The sequence below is a fragment of the Ylistrum balloti genome, unplaced genomic scaffold (genome assembly GCF_031769215.1).
Source record: "Ylistrum balloti isolate Yb309-2 unplaced genomic scaffold, AGI_CSIRO_Ybal_v1 Utg370552, whole genome shotgun sequence".
Classification (NCBI taxonomy): domain Eukaryota; kingdom Metazoa; phylum Mollusca; class Bivalvia; order Pectinida; family Pectinidae; genus Ylistrum; species Ylistrum balloti.
Genome location: NW_026782348.1, coordinates 1017588 through 1037821, shown reverse-complemented (window position 1 = coordinate 1037821; position 20234 = coordinate 1017588). Strand labels below are relative to the sequence as shown.

The following is a 20234-nucleotide window of genomic DNA, read 5'->3' as shown; positions in this document are numbered from 1 at the left end:
CTTTGCATGGAGAATTAAATCGAAGTAGCTTTGCATAGAGAATGAAATTCAAGTAATTTTGCATAGAGAATGAAATCGAAGTAACTTTGCATAGAGAATGAAATCCAAGTAACTTTGCATACAGAATGAAATCCAAGTAACTGTGCATACAGAATGAAATCCAAGTAACTTTGATGGAGAATGAAATCCAAGTAACATTGCATAGAGAATGAAATCCTAGTAACTTTGCATACAGAATGAAATCCAAGTAACTTTGATGGAGAATGAAATCGAAGTGACTTTGCATAGAGAATTAAATCCTAGTAACTTTGCATAGAGAATGAAATCCAAGTAACTGGATAATGAAATCCTAGTAACTTTGCGTGGAGAATTAAATCGAAGTGACTTTGCATAGAGAATTAAATCCTAGTAACTTTGCATAGAGAATGAAATCCAAGTAACTTTGCATAGAGAATAAATCCAAGTAACTTTGCATGGAGAATGAAATACTATTATCTTTGCATAGAGAATGAAATCCAAGTAACTTTGCATGGAGAATGAAATCCAAGTAATTGTACCTAGAGAATTAAATGCAAGTAACTTTGCATGGAGAATTATATCGAAGTGACTTTGCATAGAGAATTAAATCCTAGTAACTTTGCATAGAGAATGATATCCAAGTAACTTTGCATAGAGAATGAAATCCAAGTAACTTTGCATAGAGAATGAAATCCAAGTAACTTGATGGAGAATGAAATCCAAGTAACTTTGCATGGAGAATGAAATCCTAATACCTGTGCATAGAGAATGATATCCAAGTAACTTTGCATAGAGAATGAAATCCAAGTAACTTTGCATAGAGAAAGAAATCCAAGTAACTTTGCATAGAGAATAAAATCCTAGTAACTTTGCATAGAGAATTAAATCCTAGTAACTTTGCATAGAGAATGAAATCCAAGTAACTTTGCATAGAGAATGAAATCCAAGTAACTTTGCATAGAGAATAAATCCAAGTACCTGTGCATGGAGAATTAAATCCAAGTAGCTTTGCATGGAGAATGAAATCGAAGTGACTGTGCATAGAGAATGAAATCAAAGTAACTTTGCATAGAGAATGAAATCCAAGTAACTTTGCATACAGAATGAAATCCAAGTGACTTTGATGGAGAATTAAATCCAAGTAACTGTGCATAGAGAATGAAATCCAAGTAACTTTGCATAGAGAATTAAATCCAGGTATCTCTGCATAGACAATGAAATCCAAGTAACTTTGCATAGAGAATTAAATCCTAGTAACTTTGCATAGAGAATTAAATCCAAGTAGCTTTGCATGGAGAATTATATCGAAGTGACTTTGCATAGAGAATTAAATCCTAGTAACTTTGCATAGAGAATGATATCCAAGTAACTTTGCATAGAGAATGAAATCCAAGTAACTTTGCATAGAGAATGATATCCAAGAAACTTTGCATAGATAATGAAATCCTAGTAACTTTGGATAGAGAATGAAATCAAGGTGACTTTACATACAGAATGAAATACAAGTAACTTTGCATGGAGAATGAAATCCTAATAACTTTGCATAGAGAATTAAATGCAAGTAACTGTGCATGGAGAATTAAATCCAAGTAGCTTTGCATGGAGAATGAAATCGAAGTGACTGTGCATAGAGAATGAAATCGAAGCTACTGTGCATAGAGAATGAAATCCAAGTACCTGTGTATGGAGAATTAAATCCAAGTAGCTTTGCATAGAGAATGAAATTCGCATAGAGAATTAAATCCGAGTAACTTTGCATAGACAATGAAATCCAAGTAACTTTGATGGAGAATTAAATGCAAGTAACATTGCATAGAGAATTAAATCGAAGTGACTTTGCATACAGAATGAAATCAAAGTAACTTTGCATAGAGAATGAAATCCAAGTAACTTTGCATACAGAATGAAATCCAAGTAACTGTGCATCCAGAATGAAGTCCAAGTGACTTTGATGGAGAATGAAATGCAAGTAACATTGCATAGAGAATTTAATCGAAGTGACTTTGCATAGAGAATAAATCCAAGTACCTGTGCATAGAGAATGATATCCAAGTAACTTTGCATAGAGAATGAAATCCAAGTGTCTTTGCATAGAGAATGAAATAAAAGTAACTGTGCATACAGAATGAAATCCAAGTAATTGTGCATCCAGAATGAAATCCAAGTAACTGTGCATCCAGAATGAAATCCAAGTGACTTTGATGGAGAATTAAATGCAAGTAACATTGCATAGAGAATTAAATCGAAGTGACTTTGCATAGAGATTGAAATCCAAGTAACCGTGGCTAGAGAATGAAATCCTAGTAACTTTGCATACAGAATGAAATCCTAGTAACTTTTCATAGAGATTGAAAACCAGTTTACTTTGCATAGATATTGAAATACTATTAACTTTGCATAGAGAATGAAATCCTAGTAACTTTGCGTGGAGAATTAAATCGAAGTGACTTTGCATAGAGAATTAAATCCTAGTAACTTTGCATAGAGAATGAAATCCAAGTAACATTGCATAGAGAATTAAATCGAAGTGACTTTGCATAGAGATTGAAATCCAAGTAACCGTGGCTAGAGAATGAAATCCTAGTAACTTTGCATACAGAATGAAATCCAAGTAACTTTGATGGAGAATGAAATCCAAGTAACTGTGCATAGAGAATGAAATCCAAGTAACTTTGCATAGAGAATTATATCCTAGTAACTTTGCATAGAGAATAAATCCTAGTAACTGTGCATAGAGAATTAAATCCAAGTAACTGTGCATAGAGAATTAAATCGAAGTGACTTTGCATAGAGAATTAAATCCTAGTAACTTTGCATAGAGAATGAAATCCAAGTAACTTTGCATAGAGAATAAATCCAAGTACCTGTGCATGGAGAATTAAATCCAAGTAGCTTTGCATAGAGAATGAAATTCAAGTAATTTTGCATAGAGAATGAAATCGAAGTAACTTTGCATAGAGAATGAAATCCAAGTAACTTTGCATAGAGAATGAAATCCAAGTAACTTTGCATACAGAATGAAATCCAAGTAACAAAATGAAATCCAAGTAACTGTGCATACAGAATGAAATCCAAGTGACTTTGATGGAGCATTAAATGCAAGTAACATTACACAGAGAATTCAATAGAAGTGACTTTGCATAGAGAATTAAATCCAAGTAACGGTGCATGGAGAATGATATTCAAGAAACTTTGCTTAGAGAATGAAATCCAAGTAACTTTGATGGAGAATGAAATCCAAGTAACTGTGCATAGAGAATGAAATCCAAGTAACTTTGCATAGAGAATTAAATCCAAGTAACTTTGCAGGGAGAATGAAATTCTATTAACTTTGCACACAGAATGAAATCCAAGTAACTGTGCATAGAGATTGAAATCCAAGTAACTTTGCATAGAAAATGAAATCCAAGTAACTGTGGCTAGAGAATGAAATCCAAGAACCTAGAGAATGAAATCCAAGTAACTTTGCATAGAGAATAAAATCCAAGTAACTTTGCATAGAGAATTAGATCCAAGTAACTTTGCATAGAGAATTAGATCCAAGTAACTTTGCATAGAGAATTAAATCCAGGTATCTGTGCATAGACAATAAAATCCAAGTAACTGTGCATAGACAATGAAATCCAAGTAACTTTGCTTGGAGAATGAAATCCAAGTAACTGTACATAGAGAATTAGATCCAAGTAACTTTGCATAGAGCATTACATTCTAGTAACTTTGCATAGAGAATGAAATCCAAGTAACTTTGCATAGAGAATGAAATCCAAGTAACTTTGCATACAGAATGAAATCCAAGTAACTTTGATGGAGAATGAAATCCAAGTAACTGTGCATAGAGAATGAAATCCAAGTAACTTTGCATAGAGAATGAAATCCAAGTAACTTTGCATAGAGAATGAAATCCAAGTAACTTTGATGGAGAATGAAATCCAAGTAACTTTGCATACAGAATGAAATCCAAGTAACTGTGCATACAGAATGAAATCCAAGTGACTTTGATGGAGAATGAAATCGAAGCTACTGTGCATAGAGAATGAAATCCAATTAACTGTCTATGGATAATGAAATCCAAGTAACTTTGCATAGAGAATTAAATCCTAGTAACTTTGCATAGAGAATAAATCCTAGTAACTTTGCATAGAGAATGAAATCCTAGTAACTTTGCATAGAGAATGAAATCCAAGTAACTGTGCATACAGAATGAAATCCAAGTGACTTTGCATAGAGAATTAAATCCTAGTAACTTTGCATAGAGAATGAAATCCAAGTAACTTTGCATAGAGAATGAAATCCAAGTAACTTTGCATAGAGAATGAAATCCAAGTAACTGTGCATACAGAATGAAATCCAAGTGACTTTGATGGAGAATGAAATCCAAGTAACTGTGCATACAGAATGAAATCCAAGTGACTTTGATGAAGAATGAAATCCAAGTAACTGTGCATACAGAATGAAGTCCAAGTGACTTTGCATAGAAAATGAAATCCAAGTAACTTTGCATAGAGAATGAAATCCTAGTAACTTTGAATAGAGAATTGAATCCTAATAACTTTGCATAGAGAATTAAATCCAAGTAACGGTGCATGGAGAATGATATTCAAGAAACTTTGCTTAGAGAATGAAATCCAAGTAACTTTGCATACCGAACTAAATCCAAGTACCTGTGTATGGAGAATTAAATCCAAGTAGCTTTGCATAGAGAATTAAATCCAAGTTACTTTGCATAGAGAAATAAATCCAAGTGACTTTGCATAGAGAATGAAATCCAAGTAACTTTGCATAGAGAATAAAATCCTAGTAACTTTGCATAGAGAATGAAATCCAAGTAACTTTGCATAGAGAATGAAATCCAAGTAACTTTGCATAGAGAATGAAATGCAAGTAACATTGCATAGAGAATTAAATCGAAGTGACTTTGCATAGAGATTGAAATCCAAGTAATTTTGCATAGAAAATGAAATCCAAGTAACCTTGGCTAGAGAATGAAATCCTAGTAACTTTGCATACAGAATGAAATCCAAGTAACTTTGCATAGAGAATGAAATCCAAGCAACTTTGCATACAGAATGAAATCCAAGTAACTTTGATGGAGAATGAAATCCAACTTTGCATAGAGAATGAAATCCAAGTGACTTTGATGGAGAATGAAATCCAAGTAACTGTGCATACAGAATGAAGTCCAAGTGACTTTGATGGAGAATGAAATGCAAGTAACATTGCTTAGAGAATTTAATCGAAGTGACTTTGCATAGAGATTGAAATCCAAGTAACTTTGCATAGAAAATGAAATCCAAGTAACTGTGGCTAGAGAATGAAATCCTAGTAACTTTGCATACAGAATGAAATCCAAGTAACTGTGCATTGACTTTGCCATAACTTTGCATAGAAAATGAAATCCAAGTAACCTTGGCTAGAGAATGAAATCAAAGTAACTTTGCATAGAGAATGAATCCAAGTAACTTTGCATAGAGAATGAAATCCAAGTAACTTTGCATAAGAGAATGAAATCCAAGTAACTTTGCATAGAGAATTTGCTGATCCAAGTAACTTTGCATAAATGAAATCCAGTAACTTTGCATATGAAATCCTAGTAACTTTGCATAGAGAATGAAATCCAAGTAACTTTGCATAGAGAATTAAATCCTAGTAAATTTGCATAGAGAATGAAATCTAAGTAACTTTGCATAGAGATCTGAATCCAAGTACCTGTGCATAGAGAATGATATCCAAGTAACTTTGCATAGAGAATGAAATCCAAGTGTCTTTGCATAGAGAATGAAATAAAAGTAACTGTGCATACAGAATGAAATCCAAGTGACTTTGATGGAGAATTAAATGCAAGTAACATTGCATAGAGAATTAAATCGAAGTGACTTTGCATAGAGATTGAAATCCAAGTAACTTTGCATAGAAAATGAAATCCAAGTAACCTTGTTAGAGAAAAATCCTAGTAACAACGCCCTTGTTATTTTCTACCATGTGATATGACGCTCCAACTCACTTTGATAACATCTCTATAACTTTGACCTTGTCACGGGTGAAGTTTGTCTTACCATGCTACCCGGTGTCGGCACGCTCTTACATTCAAATAAGGGTGTTGTATAACTTTTTGCCTATTTTTTTTTTCTTTCGTTGCATAATATTTAAGTACAGGACGCACGTTTTTCCTAAAGTCTTCTCGTCGTCTTGTGGCATTCCATATTCATGTATGTACGATTATAAAGGGTACAGCCAAAAAAGTTGTATTCTGCTTTAGTTTTATGGAATTTGAGTTAAGTTTATGATTATGATGCCATGTTTGAATGTACTTCCTCAAAAAGTGTTTGGTTAAATTTTCCCTTCATCAATTCAAGTGGCCTTAGATCTAATTATGTTTCCGTCTAATTTTAATTTTCTTATCTGTTCTAATTCTTGCTGTTTAGATTCTTAAAGACCTTATGAATCAACTCCTTCTTATAGATTGACTGTTCTGTTCTGTTCCATAACTTGACTTTGTTTTTATGACGTGTACAAGATGCCATTTACTCTAATTTCCGTAAGTAAAGTCTCTCGGAACATTTATTATAAATTGTATGTCTGTAATATCATTGCTACGGTCTTGTCTGTTTAAGGTATATCATACTGTACCAGAAATAAAGTATTTTAAAGTTTAAAATAGAGAATTGTTTAATTTCTATAGATCTTTTCCTGTTTTGAGTTAATTAGATTTAAGACTAATTATTGCCGTGGAATTGTCCGATCGATAGTGAGGTTCAATATTGGCCCTAATGATAACTGATGGTAAATTTTCCGACACATGAAAAAAAAAATTTTAACTTGTTTTCTAGTACTGGCTTTTCTCCTTGAGCATCTACTGGTATCTGGGTGTTGCTCCGTATATATTTATATATCAAATCTAGCTCATGTCATATTTCTCTAACTCTGTCTATTGATTTGCTATTATTATATGTAGATTATAATCATAGTCTAATTTTGCATCTACAACTAGATTAAAGTCAACGTAACTTACTGTAAGTAACTAGGACAAAAAATGGACAAAGAAAGATTTACACGGAGATTCTTGAAAAAGTACAAGGAGAATAAGACCAAGTGTTCCGGAAAAGTAAGCGTCTTCTGCTTCACCGACGAAACCCACCAATTCCTGCACTTAGCAATAAGCTTTATTAATAAGTCCCAGCAATATCTTTAGCTAAAAAAAAAAGTTAAACTGAAACCCATGGACAAACCAAATCTGTAATGTATTATTCAAAATTTAAAAGTGAGAAAAAATGCATCTTCTGTATTTTATAGACAACGTGTTCGATAGATAACCCATTTACATGCTTTGACATATGTCACTATAACAACATAAGTAATTACTTAGATTAGAGTTTTGGGGTAAAAAATTTAAAAAAAAATAATTTTTTCCAAACATATAATGTAATTATTTTCAATATAATACTCGTTCTTGATAAATAATTGTAACCAGTACAACTGTCTAATTTTCATTTCAAGAACTTATGGTTATATCTCTTTTCAGCTTATTTGATTTTATATTGTTAATTGAAAAGCGCACGATTTTGATCAACTTTTTAGAGTCTTGTGGACGTACACATGTCTTACTGGTATTTTTCTACTTTTTCAAAAAATTGTATCTTTCATGTAATCTGAGGCTCCATGTAACCTACTAACTTCTCTATCACTCCGACTTCGTGACGGGTGAAGGTTGTCTGAATATTTACATTCAAATTAGGGTGTAGCATAACATGTTTTCCCAGATTTATTTCGTCGAAAGTTTTCAGTATTATTCATTTGTATCGTTTGTATTTTGTTTTGTTTACACAGTAACATGAGCTTAAATCAACTTTAACCTCGACAGGTGTGCATAACATGTAACATGTACTGACTGATAACGTACGTTTTTAGGTCATCTCGTCACCTTCTACGTTCGTGTAAAGAAGATTATAAAGGGTACAGTCGAAACGAAATTTTGTTCATTTTGTTACCGTCTCGTAAACTGTACGGACACAATTCAAACTCGTAAAACTCATCTCATGAACGTAACATACAGTTATCGAAATGCCACCTATAATTTTCTTAATGGTTTTCATATAAAAACAACAACCGGAAGAAAGCCCTGCAGGTAAGACGAAAAAATCGTACCTGCTAGACCTATTGCAGGATTTGTAATATTTGAAATCGACTTTTGTTATTCTTTCTAAACAGTTTATCTTTCTCGATTGTCTTTCTTGATACTACCTCACTTTTGATACTTACTTGCGCGTTCGACCCTATTGTTAATAACAGGAACGCTCACTGTTAGGCGACATGTTTTATTCGAGAGCGCACGTCATCGGAATCGGTGCACAAGTAACAATCAGATAGTACTTAACACGCGTTACGTAAGATGGACATAAGCTTCAGATGAACCAAATATACAACACCTATGAAGGTTTTTGAACCTTAACTTTGCCGAGACATCATATACATACCAACATATGAACAGAATCATAACCGCAATTCGAATTCAAAACTAGGACACAATATCCACAAAGGAAATATTTACACGGATACTCATGAAAAAGGACAGGGAAATAAGAAGCAGTAGAAACTCGCCCTTCCGGATCACCTGGTCAATACGTTAACATTACGGTATTATTTGTTCTTATTTTCTCAAACCTAGAGAAGAAAAGAAAATAATTCTTCGCCGTAAAGGATGCAGAAAATGCGTATCACCATGCAATATGCTACGTACCTTTGTCAGAATGTTGGGTGAATCTAATAATAGATTTATGATAGTAGCTGATGGCTCTTAACAGAACAGAGGCATTATATAACTTACCTGTGCATGCGAGCAAACGATATGATAATCACGTGGTCCGTGCTGATCGACGTAAAGTGGGACAACGCTTAAGTTTCTTTTCCAAGATGAAGGCCTTTTCAATACTCATGCAAAACCATCAGAAAATTTCAAGGTCTTTTCCATTATGGCGACAGGGCATCCTACATCGCAGGTTAGTTTTTCAACAATATATATGTGTATTACATTAATCTAATCAAATGCAACAATATTATGACATTCACGCCAGTTTAGATAACTTCAGTCAAATGGATTTTAAATTGTCGTCCATCGTACGTAAAATCAATGTTTGGTCAAATGTCACACATTTTGAAGAAAAGAAAAAAGAATAAACTTAATTTGCTAAGTCTTCGAAAATATTATTTGACGCTTGTGCCACACTAATTCCAGAAGAAAATACAATAATGGGAATATTGGTTTCTCTTTACTAAATTATTATCACCATTGCCGAAACCACAGGGAGAACCAGGGTTATGGAAAACATAAGTCGAGATTGACAAGTTTCACACAAAATAACAGTAACACATATCTACATATTTTACAATTTTCTTTGAACAAATACACACAAATATGTTATGTCATACCGTTGTATAGACAATCTGAGGTACATACACTCAAATCCAACTTAATATAAGTGTCATATCATACAAAAATACAAAATGAGATACACGCGCTCATATAAATAAACAGTTTCCATAGCAAAGAAAGTTATACAAATAAAATATTCATTAGAGCTCGAAAAGGCTAAAATAAATAATGATAGTAATGGTAACACATTACCACACTTTATGTTTGTAAACAGAGTGGTAATGCTCATTCAGCGTAGTTAGGTACATATATTACACCACCACAACGGTGTAGTGAGGGACTTTAAAACGGCCTCACTTTTACAGCATTCTGTTAACACACAGTATGTTACACTCCAGTGTTCTAGTGAGGTACGTGAAATTTTCTTGAGCGGTGTATGCTATGTCGACACACAGTGTGCAACACTTCACCATTAAAGTGGGGTACATAGTAAAAATATCATGTGACGTTGAGATTAGATTTGCTACGCAGAAACCGGTGTCACAAAGTGAGGTAGCTGAAAAATGTACCTTGCTTTATTTTATACATACATACATACATATATTGGTTAACAAGAGATATAGCAAAAGAGAAAAATAACATCTTTCATAACTAAAGTTTTATCACATGTATAGTGACATAATTACCGAAATTAACGCTTCCTTATGAATAATAAACCATAGCCTACATAACCAAACCATGAAATCATTTACTCTGGGCGTGATTTCATTTGTTTTGTCACGTGTATGTAAGACTATTTCCTCGTGAATCTCTACAAAATTCAATCTCTGGAAAAACTGCTATTTCTCAGTTTAAAAAAACACCGTTACTGTTATTCTCTTTGCTTCATTCTGAAAGAAGATCGTAGAAACTGAATTATACACATGAACTTATAGACAATTACAGATTGTCTTTTTAAATCAAATTGATGGCAGGATATTTGACAGCAATATACTAAGTGATTAGGTAATATAATAGCAACATTTGTACAAACTTGGGTATGCAGCAATTGAATTTTCAAATGAATATCTTATAAGAATTATAAGAAACATAACTGACTAAATAAAAGTGAAATTTATTTTTTTTGTGATGACCTCAATTCAAACATTATTTTCCCATAATTAGTATGTAAAATAAGTTAGAGTCTGAATGATCGAGTAAATATGCACCAAACATATAATCACTTATCTGATTTTGATGATAACACCATAACTGAACTTAAATTATATCAGTACAATTACACTTGTGCACAATGTACACATCAGTATGAATAAACAGCCATTTACAACACAATCTCGTTGTCTCTTTAGAATACAATTTATATCATAATACTATGTATTGCCTCTCTCTATTTTGAGGAAATTTGAATGTACAGTTTATGAGTCAGTTGATCATGTAGTCTCAACCTGGTTATGTTGCACATGTTTATATTGGTGGGTTCTCCATGACCTAATCCCTGTTATACTCACGAATCGCCAAGTCGTTGCCATGAATATCATTCTGACGCGAGCTTTAATATAGCGGCCATCGTTCCCGTTGATGATGATAATCTATCTTTGTGACATATTACAATTCACATTTCTCCGCTCCAAGCCAGTTTGTCGGCAATGTCAGAAAGTTGATAAAACAGTAAACTATGTGACATTCTCAATCAAGTGATCAACTTCAAATGTAATATCACAACTAAATATTATCATAAGTCACATGGTATTGTCTCCTACCTTTACTGTCTAATTCTACAGAGAATGATATATAAATCTGAAACTTCACTTAGAAGAAACGTATTGACAACTTCGGTTCTCGTTACTTTTCGTAGGCGTCTCAAAGATTTTAGTATTTTTTATATTTACCATTCAGAGACAGCTATAGCAACTTTTGGGTATGTACACTAGGAATCAGTAAAACAACTTAAACAAAGCATCAACACAGAAAAATATCAGACACATTCTGCATACCGATGCGAATCTAAAGAAATCTTGACAAGAGAGTGGATGAACAATCATCGATGACTGAAAGGAGCATTAAGACATTGTGAGGGACCGTTTCGAACAAAATTGTGCAGATATTAAAATTTAATCAACTAAAAGAGCCATGGATGCTAAAGCTTCTATCCGAAGAAGGTGTCTCTGTTACAGGCAAAGCGAACATGAAAATATGTCCAAAGTGTTATGTTAAATATTTAAAGAAAATACCTAGGCCAGACGACAATGATAATAAAAAATGACAACGATGTACGCGATGCAAAATGTAATTACGAAGGCGAAAAAACTGGTACAACTCTGTCAAATATTAAATATCTTAGTGCAGATGACCTTTTCTATGCCCCAGCCTCACATCGTAATGTAGTATATGTTGCAAATACATGGAAAACACAATAAAGATACCAAAAAGAGCAAGGCACCAGTTATTGTTTAATTATCATATCTGGTATTCTAAAAAGCTAGGGTATGCTCTAAGCATTTCGTTGGAAAGGATTGGAATACTGATGTCACAGTGACTGTTTCCAATAAGGATAAATTAACATGCCATATGAATGACAAATCTACATACATCAGCAATGATGTTTTGGGAATCAGTTGTGATTTGTGAGACGACATTACCTCTCTTTTATTTGAGCTCAAATGTATGGACAATGGCGATATGATAACATGGACAGAATGGAGCAGCGATCAGTTCGAGAAGATCCATGCTGCTATTGTCAATTGTCCAGATATATTCCATATACAAGGAATATCAACTCAGAATGCATTGTTTATGTTTTGGATAGAATTAAAAACAGATATTTCTTTTACCCAGATAACTTCTTTGTTTAAAATTCACAAGTGAACTATAAGCAGAATATTCCAAATCACGTGTAAGGTTCAGAAGTCAACATTTGTACCATCCCATCTGTGACCCTATCATTTGTCAAGGGAACAAGCTCGAAGCCACAACACAAACATTTTTTAGTAATAACGAGCCCATCATCCTTGATGGAGATAGCAGACAAGATATTAAAGTCTTTTTAAGGATGATAATTAAATAACAGTCGTCACATACAGCCGCTGTTTTATCTTATCTTGGTAAATATTTTTTAGAAAAATCAAGACGACATAAGTTCATGAATTTAATGTGTTAGATTCCACAATCACCAGAATTTCAAACGCAAATCATCAATGCCGAAAGGTGTATTGTACGTCATAATCACTAATGCACTTTACCTCTGGGTTTCGAGTTCGAGACCTAGTTGCCTAGTGGTTTTTTTCTCACGTTGTAGCATTGGCATTGAAATTACAAAAATGTTCATAATCTGGTGATACATTTGCACCAGCAACCTTAATGATTGAACTTGGTCTCTCCAATGTCCAGTTATATCCCTTGCCCATGTAATGGAAGCATAAACGAAGTAATGTGAAAATTGAATAATATTTAATTTTTGACCAATAAGAAGTCAGCATTTGGCAGTCATTTTGCTAACAATTTCAATTTTTGTGTGTCAAAATGATCGCTGCCCTTCCAGTTTCGTCCTCCTAGGAAGACGCTAAGTGATGTTACATCATGCAACTGTTTCGTCGTTCTAGAATGATGCTAAGTGATGTTACGTCATACAACTGTTTCGTCGTTCTAGAATGATGCTAAGTGATGTTACGTCATACAGCTATTTCGTCGTTCTATAAGGATACTAAGTGATGTTACGTCATACAACTGTTTCGTCGTTCTAGAATGATGCTAAGTGATGTTACATCATACAACTGTTTCATCGTTCTAGAATGATACTTAGTGATGTTACATCATACAGCTATTTCGTCGTGCTAAGATAATGCTAAGTGATGTTACAGCATACAGCTGTATAGTGATGTTAAGGAATTTAATGATGAAGGCAACCGAGGGAAAATCATCGAAAGAAAATTCAAAATTAAGATTAAGTAGGTTGTACCTAAACTTTCATGAACCTCACTGAAGATACCTCGGTGTTAACTTAATTATCACCATAGATATTCCCTGACCATTTTCTACTTTGTCTTATTGATAATATATATGTAATATACGACTTATGTTTTTCCAGACATGGAAACTACAACATGAAGCGATATTCGACAATGGTGGACAGTTATGACGACAAATTCGGAAGTGGCATGTATGCAGCCAACGGTTACTCACTGTATCTCAGCCAGTCCACCATTCTTAGATGCATTGGTAAAGAACATTATTTGTTAATACACCCAAGCAAACCAGAAACAGCCTGTGCTGAAATATATGATATATTTTTATTGTTGTTATTAATAAAAGATCACTCAAATTCCAGCTTTCGTTTAGAAAGTGAAAGCTAGATCGTTGGAAATCGATTTTAACGTACGCGCGTTCCTCGACTACTTTATGTAAAAAAAAATCCACATCGGCTTAACACAGAAAAATACAAGAAGAAAGTGACACAGTACTAATTCACTCCAAGTTTTTTAACCCCTTATGGATACTTATTTGGTGAGAAAGGAAAGTTCCATTTGATTAGGTGACTACGAAATGTACTAAAATACAAATAGTTCACATATCGTTTGCGTAATTTTTTCAGAAGAGATATGTAAACGACAAAGCGTACACATGCCGATCACGATAGCAGATTTCGGGACAGCGGATGGACGGACATCTCTCAACTTATTAAACAATGCCATTAGTAAGTTGATAAAGCACCATAATAAACAATGTATCAGACCCAGCCGTATTCTTAAATCACATCAAATATTGTATACAGGGTAAGAGTGAACTGTTTTATTGTCGATATTTTATTTTTTTATCATGTTATATTTTTTTTTCGGTGTTTTGTAAGCTATTTACTATTTATTTTTTCAGTGTATTATAAGCGTTTTACGCTGTAATTTATTTTTCCAGTGTTTTGTAATCTTTTAACCATTTTTTGGGTTATTGAAATGCCACCAATGCGTTAGATATTTGTGCATACATCATAATTGATGCCAACAAAGATAATAATTACGTCACTGAGACAATCGTAAAAAATCAACTAACATGAACGAAATGATATCTTTATATATCTCCCTACAACAGCCACAATACAGGAGATGTCCGGGGCGGCCAAACCCGTCATGATATACCACGAAGATCAAGCAACCAACGACTTCAACTTGCTATATCGGGTTATTGAAGGTAACCGATTTTCATTATCACTTTCGATACATGTTCGGGAGGAGACGTTGTTGGACAAGAATTTCAATAAAATGTTTTTTCCGTTATACATCTTTCACACTTATGAATCTTTCATAACTTGACAATGTCTTTATCTTATATCATAAAACACGGGAAGAAACGAAGATGTTTTACGGCCAAAGTTTAAGCTTCTTTTTTAATCTAATTTCATAGTTCAGTTTAATCACATTGTAGTATACACAATATAGATTCGAACAATAAAACAAACATATCTTCAGGCACAGAAGATGAAGGACAAGATAGACTCAAGCTATCCTCCAGTGTTTTCCAGGCTGCAATTGGTCGTTCAATGTACGAAGAATGTCTTCCAAACAATTCAGTAGATCTGGCATTTTCCTCCATTGTAGTGCATAACTTGTCACGAAGGTCAGTATAATTCAAATTTACCACTATCTGCTGTGTATTCAAAATTATATATGTGATGTACGCATTTTGGACATAACAAAAACGTTAACATAAGAGATGTTTATTATCTAGAAAACTTTTTATACGTTTTTCTTTTTTTAGTCAATCTGTTATATCAACTGAACTGCCGTATAGTAAACGTATTTCTAGAATATCACTATGTAGATTTCTTGTATCCTCTCACTTAAAACCACGTATTCGTTAGCTATCGACATATGTGATATGTAGACAACTTAACCTGGGCAAGCAGGGTTGTTACTACCGAGAAATGATAAAAATACATGAGGGGGAAAATTGTCCATTGTTGCTTATGTTGAGATTAAGGTAAACGACAGATAAAAAAAGAGTTTAGAAATATCAATGAACATGTATTATATATGAACATAGAAGGCGTTTCAAATGCTTTCCTACAGGTACCTGTTATAGTTATCTGCTCGATACATTAATCATCACAAGAAAAAAAAACAAGCTGTTGGAAGTTCTTGTCGCTATACTGTCAACCAATCAACCATCCACATGATTTCCTACTAAAGTACGAGGTACGAACCTTCAAATTATTTTGCATGTCCAGACCGTGCCGAATAGAGGGAGGAACATTGTCTTGTGATGGTAATGAGAAGGAGAAGGCGTTGATAAAAGAGCAATCTGCAAAGGACTGGGAAAGATTTGTCTACCTACGAGGAAAGGAGCTAAGTCCAGGTATCGACAATAAGGATTTGATAAAACTAACACAGAAATATCAAATGAGGACATATTTGTCAGTAATTCATTCTGTTTCTTGAGATACAAAAATAGAATTGTTGTTAAAAAGTTCTTAAGTAAGGGAGAAGTTTGCTCGAAACCTGAGACATACAACATAATAAGACTAGTTAGAAGGGAAGTAATGTTTTCTGTTTCCCGACCTTCCCTACCTTTTTGCTACCGATCATTTTGTTTTCAACATTTTACAATCTCCGGGTTGATTTTGCTAATGTTTGTTGGCGATCCCCGGAAGTAGTAGCGCCATGAGGCAAATTAACCTAGAGACACTTGAAACATACATATTTATACAAACCGATGTGAAACATTCTCTTGACACCTACGGAGGAAAATAGCGTTTGCCATGCCGTCATTGGTTTTGTTCCTGTAACGTACGCACTTACCTAAAAATATCATGAACTTAGATGAGATCGGGTGTTCCAGACAAGTGATATTTACCAATCTTCTATCTGTTTATTTTTGCATCCCCTCCCGTAAACAAGTTGAAACTCAGCATTTGACAGAAATGTTTTAAAATCCCTCCCTTCCTACCGACCGACCGACACTAATTTATTTTCAGAAACAGGAAACGCAGATTTTCCCCTTATAACACGTGGTACTGTTTGAAAGCAGCCTCGTTTTTTTATGATGCGCAAAGCCTATAACCATGTCATATGAAGAGAGTGGTTGTCAATTTTAATATTGTTGAAGAGTCCCATATCTTAACTGTTACATTATTACACAGGCGGTTATCTGGTGGTACTGAACTGTGGTGTTGATAAGACAGGTAAAAATTTACATCCAATATCGGGTGGAATGCCTCGACTAGGGAAGCTGCTCAATACCATGCTTCAGGATGGATTGATAACACAGGTGAGAAGGATGTCATACTGATAACTCTCATCATAACACAGGTAAGTAGGTACAAGTATATCATTATAAATATGACAATGTAACACAGGTGTGAAGGATGTCATACTGATATCTAGGACATCATAAGACATGTCAGTAGGTATGTCATATAAGTAAGAAAATGTAAAACGGTTGAGAAGCATTCTTGCTCACAATAACATATACAATTTGAGTATTCAGTTGTGCTTTCACAGGATCAATTCTGATACGTAATGCAGGAGCATACCAGGAACATCAACGTCTCAGTATTTTTTTGTGTAGTGTTTGATTATGAGTTATAAAGATGTTTGTGTCCAGTACGTAACTTGAGAGCTGACGCTAGAGTCTGATTCCTAGTGTTGTAATTTGAGAGCTGACAATAGAGTCTGATTCCTAGTGTTAGATCATGTGCTATATATAGTCCTTTGTTTTTTGTTCAGTGTGTGACTTAAGAGCTGACGTTAGAGTCTTATTCCTTGTGTTATATCATGAGGTAAATATTAAAGTTTCTTGTTTAGTCTTAATGTTAGATGCTGATCTGAACAAGAGGCCCACTGAGCCTGCTCCGCTCACGAAGAATTTAATGATAATAAAAAATAGAATCGAAAGGCGATATATTCAATTAATTTTAACCAATTTCCACAACAAGCAGCTTCGGGCAAGGTTATCTAAAATTGACCCCAGTGACTTTGAATATGGATCAAATTCATGCCTTTGTTTGGCTTCATCCTATCAACCTACAAACCAAATACCATGCTTCTAGGGACTTTGGTAGATGAGACGCAGTCATTTAAATTCATAAAATTTGGCCCTTGTGACTTTAAAAGTGTGCCCATCGGGTCAGGTGAGCTAAACCTTTTTCATGTCCAGTTGTTCAGGATTTGAGAGCTGACACTAATGTTAGCTGATGAGGTGAGCTGCTACACTGGTGTCCAATTCCTAATGTTGGATGAATAGGTAAACCAGAGGTCCTGGGGTTTTAAGTCATAAACGCACAACTTTTCATTTCTTTAGAAGCAAGATATTGAGGTATGGGATGGTTTAAATTGATATAATCCAAATGATATTGTGTTTATCTCCTCATGCTCAAAAAGATTATAGTTATTCAGTGCAAAGCAATGATATAAAAAATTATATAAAAATGAAAAATCTCCTTGGGGTTAGATTTTCTCCTTTTTTCTGGCACAAGGGGACCAAAAAATTGTTCTTTATACAAAATGATTCTCTTCATCCAAACATATTTCAGACCAATTTTGGACAATATCCTGAAAATCGAGAAATTGACAGATTTTCCCTGTAGAACCATATCCCTCTAACCCCAGAGGACCGAAACCCACCAGTTATAAAAAACTGATTTCCCTTTACTAAAGCAAGCTTAAGACCGACCATTTTTTTTGTAATATCCTGCAATTCTTGAAGAACACGATTGATTTTAAATAAATTGATCGATTTTCCCTATCCCCTTTAGTCTTAGGGGGCTGAATTCTACTGTTTATGCGAAACTGATTTTCCTTCACCCAAGGATGTTTCAGACCAAAATTGATTTAAATTGTATCAGTTCTTCATGAATAGCTGGTGTCCGATGCCTAATGTTAGATTACGAATTGCATGTTTATGTTTCATGTTCAGTGGTGTTGGACTGAGAGTTGACACTAGTGTCCAATTCCGTTACAGGAAGAATTCCTTGATGCTAACTTTGATGTGGATATATACAGGACAGAGGAAGACCACAGCCGTCCGTTTACACATGGTGGCATGGCGAAGCAATTAGGTTTAGAGCTGGTATCCGTTCGTTCATTCATCAATACATTGCAACATCCTACATTCGATATTGTAGATAAAGGTACTCTCATTTCAGTAATAATTACCATAACTTTAATATGCAAATACAGCACCTACACCCATCTTTGTATCCCAACAACAAAAGATTAAAAAAAACTTCCTCTTACCTTTATGGCTGCCGACGAGTGCGGAGGTGTCTGAGCTAAGTGCTTTTCTTACTCCTTCTCTTCGCACTGCCATTGTCATTTGAGTATATCGTTACTAAATTAGTAGCATATAAACCCATCTCCCAACTTATACTAAAAGGATAAAGAAAACACCTAAGTACATCATGAAAATTTGTTTTACAATAAAAAAAACATCTAATTAATAACATTAACTTTATATGAGGGAAAGTTGAAAAGTAAACTATTGTGATGTATTTTATCATATATACATGATCAAATCAAGTTAGAATTAGCATTTTCATTTTCACCCAGGATATCGTAGTATTAAAAGGGAGGGATAACAGACCAGACGTTCATAAGGACCGTAAATTAGATTCCCCTAATATCAACATGTGTTATTAGTGCTAAGACTAGCAGCAAGACTTTTGGATTTATATGTCGATGTTTGGGATAGAATATCTATACATTCTTACCTTAATTCATATTCCCTACAGGTTCAAATCCAGTTGTCTTCAGAACACAATCATTAAAAGAAGCAGACAAAAATCATAAACATATCAATATAAAATCACCTGTCTTTTGTTATAGATGCAGCTGCAAAAGCAGAGTATGCCGAGAGAGTGGTGGCAGGTATAAAGCCGTGGTTCTATCACGTGATCTACAACGGGCTGTCTGAAAAGAGACCACATGAAGAGAGAAAACAGTTGACTGATCTCTACTTCGACAGAATGAGGGCATTTGCATATGACAACCATGCTGGTGGGACAGAAATACCATTGGTGGAAACAGTGGTCAGGAAAAGGCTTTAACATATAAATCAGGGAACTTGGTATACGATGCCTATACCAATATTATTACTAAAATCATCATAACTCAATAGTTAGTTACATATTCTGATTATCTAACTAAAACAAGTATCAACATAATAAGCAAGAAAGCCAACTGCACCCTAGGCTTACTGATGAGGCACTTGAAGATCTCAAGACTATAGCACATACCACCCTACTGAGGCCAAACCTAGAGTAATATGATTCAGTAAGATATTTTCATGTGGAAGTTGTAGCAGAGCCAAAGATTAAAGATACAGCTAACATTCCTGATCAAGTAAACAATCTGAAGGACATTTGAGCAAATAACTTCTTCACTCAACATTCCTCCTCCAGCAGTACTTTCTCAATGCATAGGCCCATGTTTAGATATAGTTTCTTTCCTTCATTCATTCCTATTTGGAATTTCCTCCCAACATCTCTTGCTGCGGCCCCTAGCTTGGTATGTTTTTACCCCTTAGCTTCCAGGAATTTTTAATAAAACTGAAGAAAAATTTTGCCTTTTTTCCCCCAATAATGATGTACCATAACAAACAGAAGTTTGACTTTTCGATCAATTAATGAATGAATGAATGAATAATTGATAATGGAAATGAAGACAAAAATATTTCCAAACTTAATAGCATTTTGAACTTCTGGAGTAGGAACCTACGGATATTTGTATGAGACAAATTTACTCATTCATGGTTGTTGTCATGGTTACAAGCTCGTTTTTCAAATATAACATGTTAAAATTAGCATTTTTTTCTGTCTGCCAAAATTTCATTACATAAGAAAAGGTTTGCATAACAAAATTAGCAG

At 34.2% G+C, this 20234-nt stretch overlaps 1 protein-coding gene across 1 annotated transcript; it reads left to right on the top strand.

Moving 5' to 3' along the window:
- The first annotated feature begins 8957 nt into the window (after positions 1-8957).
- LOC132556164 (uncharacterized) lies at positions 8958-19594 on the top strand. The gene is made up of 9 exons (XM_060220553.1): positions 8958-9011; positions 13470-13600; positions 13974-14075; positions 14465-14563; positions 14842-14989; positions 15600-15727; positions 16512-16639; positions 18332-18500; positions 19195-19594. Exons 2-9 carry the CDS (start codon positions 13486-13488, stop codon positions 19413-19415), a joined length of 1110 nt encoding a protein of 369 aa, XP_060076536.1. The 5' UTR covers positions 8958-9011; positions 13470-13485; the 3' UTR covers positions 19416-19594.
- The last annotated feature ends 640 nt before the right edge of the window (positions 19595-20234 follow it).

Excerpts from the sequence above, each read along its gene's own strand:
- LOC132556164 (XM_060220553.1), top strand. The coding sequence starts at position 13,486 with ATGAAGCGATATTCGACAATGGTGGACAGTTATGACGACAAATTCGGA. Across the intron at positions 14,564-14,841 it reads GCTATATCGGGTTATTGAAG|GCACAGAAGATGAAGGACAA; the intron begins GTAACCGATTTT and ends ACATATCTTCAG. Across the intron at positions 15,728-16,511 it reads AGGAAAGGAGCTAAGTCCAG|GCGGTTATCTGGTGGTACTG; the intron begins GTATCGACAATA and ends ATTATTACACAG.